The sequence below is a fragment of the Enhydra lutris genome, unplaced genomic scaffold (assembly GCF_002288905.1).
Source record: "Enhydra lutris kenyoni isolate GAN:26980312 unplaced genomic scaffold, ASM228890v2 scaffoldscaffold78, whole genome shotgun sequence".
Classification (NCBI taxonomy): Eukaryota; Metazoa; Chordata; class Mammalia; order Carnivora; family Mustelidae; genus Enhydra; species Enhydra lutris.
This window is the reverse complement of record NW_019154162.1, coordinates 3,755,782-3,759,271: the sequence shown is the minus strand read 5'-3', so window position 1 is coordinate 3,759,271 and position 3,490 is coordinate 3,755,782. Positions and strand designations below refer to the sequence as shown.

At 44.7% G+C, this 3,490-nt stretch overlaps 1 protein-coding gene across 1 annotated transcript in view; it reads left to right on the top strand.

The window, feature by feature from the left end:
- Positions 1-3,490, top strand: part of LOC111160876 (ERCC excision repair 3, TFIIH core complex helicase subunit) — a 25,293-nt gene that overhangs the window by 9,510 nt on the left and 12,293 nt on the right. Inside the window, exon 9 of the mRNA XM_022524266.1 lies at positions 2,136-2,320. Coding sequence (XP_022379974.1) covers positions 2,136-2,320 — 185 coding nt within the window. The remainder of the gene's footprint in view (positions 1-2,135; positions 2,321-3,490) is intronic.

Below are 3,490 nucleotides of genomic sequence, written 5' to 3'. Positions count from 1 at the left end.
GACAAATAAATAAATAAAATCTTAAAAAAAAAAAAAAAAAAAGGTAGTTTGCTGTGTTGTTTTATACCTCTTCCAAAAAGAGTCCTCTTGGGTCACTGTATTAATATGAAATTTACAACTGCGGGATTTATGTATATTAAGTGCTTACTGCATGCAAGACACCTTGCCAATTTCATTATTTTAGCAAGGAATTATTAAGAACCCACTAAGTGTCAGGCACTGTGCTTGGACTGGAGATGAAGTGGGAGGGACAAAAATATACACAAATAATGTCAAATAACAACTGTGACGTAACATACAGTGAAATAAGTCCTACCCACAAAGTGTGTATTGTGATTCTGTTTATACAAAGTTTGGGTGACTGAAGTTGGATCGTGGTTGCATTGAGGGAGAGTGCTGGTATTGATAGGAGGGGTCAGAGGAGAGACTTCTGGGTGCTAAGATCACTTATCTTGATCTGGGTGATTTCACAGGCACATACCTGTGTAAAGATTTGTCAAGCCATGCACTACATCATATGTGAGTTCTTCTTCCTGATAGCCATATGGCTGTTAGAGAATGTGGTAGTGGGACATGACCTGTTTGCAGGGCAGATTCCACAGGAAAGCCTTCTTTCCGGCTGCAGAGTGTCCAGGCAGGGTCAAGACTCGTGCTTCCCTTGGTCTGATAGAATCTCTGGGCTGTCCGGTGCTGCCTCCCTGGCTCTAGCATTAGGTCAGTGTCTCTATTGCCTTGGCTGCCAAGCCCTTCTGACATGAGAAACCTGGTCTGGGGTCCTAGGCTACCCTTTTCTGGACCAGCACAGTCCTCAGACATAACTGCGCTTCTGGTCTTCGTCTTCCAAGTGTATGTGCAAACCATGTTAGGCTTGGAAGACCTGGTACTTGGGGGTTAGGCAGTCGTCTGCTGTTTTGCTGTTATGACATTTTTGGCTTGTGTTCTGGTGCAGTCTGAACCCTCTTTCCTCAAATAGTTAACATCTGTTTCTGTGGTATCACTAACCTTACCTTTAATTGCATTAGAAGATAAGCATGACTCAGGTATTTTAACCTTCTTTCAGAGTATTAGGATTTCAATTAATTAATTAATTAATTAATTTTTGATAGTCATCAATCTTTTTCTTCTATTTTATTCAGCATGAATAAACAATTCCCTCCTAGACTATATAATGTGGAAGGATTTGGGGGAGTTTGGAGTAGAGGTCACAGAAAAAACACACAAAAAGGGTGGGAACAATGGATAGAGTAAATAGTCAAGCAGGCTTTCCTTCCTTTGTAACCACACTAGAGGAAGAGGCAGAATGGTTTCCTTGGGTGACAAACTCATTTCCCAAATACGAACTTATTGTGCTATATTGGTAATGATTTTGAATCACTGGCTCTAGTTTTTCTGATTCTTGCCTTAAATAAGAGGAAATATCTAGCTAGAAATGACTACCCCATTTATAAGGATTTTTAAAAGATGAGCTCATGGAAACCCACAGTCGGGGTTTTTGAAATTAATGTGTCATACCTACTTTTGTGTGAAGAATTATAACATTCCAAAGAGAGAAAGACGGAATTGCTGGTTGACCAGATGGATCTAATTGGAAAAGTACGAAGGTGGTTTCCAAGGCAGGTCAGGGTGCCTGGGGTTTCATGTCTCCCTGTTTTCTCTTTGGTCTCTGGGAAGATGGTGGGAAGCCAAGCAAATCCAGCTTCTATCATTCCTCTGATCCCCCATTTTCCCAGCCATCTTCCTGTAATCTGGGTACAAGTTTTAGGACGAGAAAATTCCTTGCATCCTTTAGAGCTCAGTGGTGTTTTAAGTGTTGTAGGTCATGTTTCAAATTGCCATTTGTGCTCCTGCTGGTAGCTTAGCTGCTTCAAGGAAGGATCCTGGGGTTCCCTAACTTGGAGCTTCCCTAAAGCCATTTCTCCCTTATGTTCTCTTTTTCTTCCCTCTTTTGAACAGGTCTGAAAATGATGATTAAGCGTTCTTGACTAGTCACTCTTGTCTAGAGCCAGATTCTTGTGATTCAGAAACCTGGGGGTTAGCCCCCGTAGTGTCCCAAGCCAGTGTGAAGTTGCAAGGCTGGGTGTGGTCCTTGAGCATTTAAAAAAGTGACAGTGTGAATGCACCGATTGTCTTCCTAGCCAAGATGTTCCGACGGGTGCTCACCATCGTGCAGGCCCATTGCAAGCTGGGTTTGACCGCAACCCTTGTCCGGGAAGATGACAAAATCGTCGATTTAAATTTTCTGATTGGGCCCAAACTCTATGAAGCCAACTGGATGGAGCTGCAGAACAACGGCTACATCGCCAAAGTCCAGTGCGCTGAGGTAGCTGGCTCCTTCCCAGGACTGTCTCCAAGGGAGGGACTCCCCCAGGGTTCAGGGGAAAGGGATCAGGTCTGTTCCCCATGGGCAGATACACAGGTCAGGACTTGTGGAAAAGTGCTGCCACCTCATCCTCTTGCCTTAGGCCCCCTGTGTGGTGGGCAGTGTTCTTCCCACTCTGCAGACTTGGGAAGCAGAATCACATTCCAGGGGCACACAGTCAGTAAGTGCTCAAGTTGGGGTGGTAATTCAGACTGGTTTGACTCCGGAGTCCATGGTCCTCTTCTCTGGGAGTGAGCACCTCAGGCTCTTCCCACCCACCCTCACCCTTGAGGGATTCTTGGAGGTCCTGTATGGGCAACTGTCCAGACCCACCCTAGTGTCTAAGCCTCTTGGTTTTGATGCCCCTGGAAGGCACCTGTGGCCTAGATCATTTATTTCTGAACACACTGGGAAATCCACTGTCCCAATCTTATTCTGCAGTGAATACCTGCACAGGTAAAATGCCTGAAGTAAATGTAAGTCTTCTCACGGGGAACAACAGCACCCTGAAGTGACTGTCACTCACTGGCTAGGGTAGGGTGGCCTCTGTCCTGAAAGGGGTTCCCTTGGGGGGAGGTAAGTGTGAAGAACCTGTGCAGGTGGACTTGCTCTGCCCTGTAGTTTCATCTTCATAATCGGCACCCATTTTACGACGCAGAGAATTGCTGATAATGTATGAGCCCCCCGTTCCTCTCCAGTTGCTTCTCTCCTCCCTCTGCTTGTGGAACTTGGGTTTGTCACTCTTTTGCTTCCCTTTATTATTTTATTTCCTGTGTAAATTTCTCTCATCTATTTTGTTTAGCTTTGCCTTAAAAATAAGTCTTTAGGGATGCTTGGGTGGCTCAATTGGTTAAGCGTCTGCCTTCAGCTCATGTCACGTGGAATGGAGTCCTGCTAGGTTGACACAATAGACAGAGTTAGGAAGTATGAGTGCGTTTCTCCATAGCAGTGCTGTGCATAGACTTGTGTGTGAAGGGGTGGTCTACACAGGAGGGATTACTTGGACCCCTGGTTAAGAACCTGATTTCCCTTACTTGGAGCTGTTGTAAAAGTAATTCCCTAGATATCAATGCATTTAAAAATCTATGTGTTAAGAGATAAATATGAGAGTGTCCTGGTTCACCATTAGGT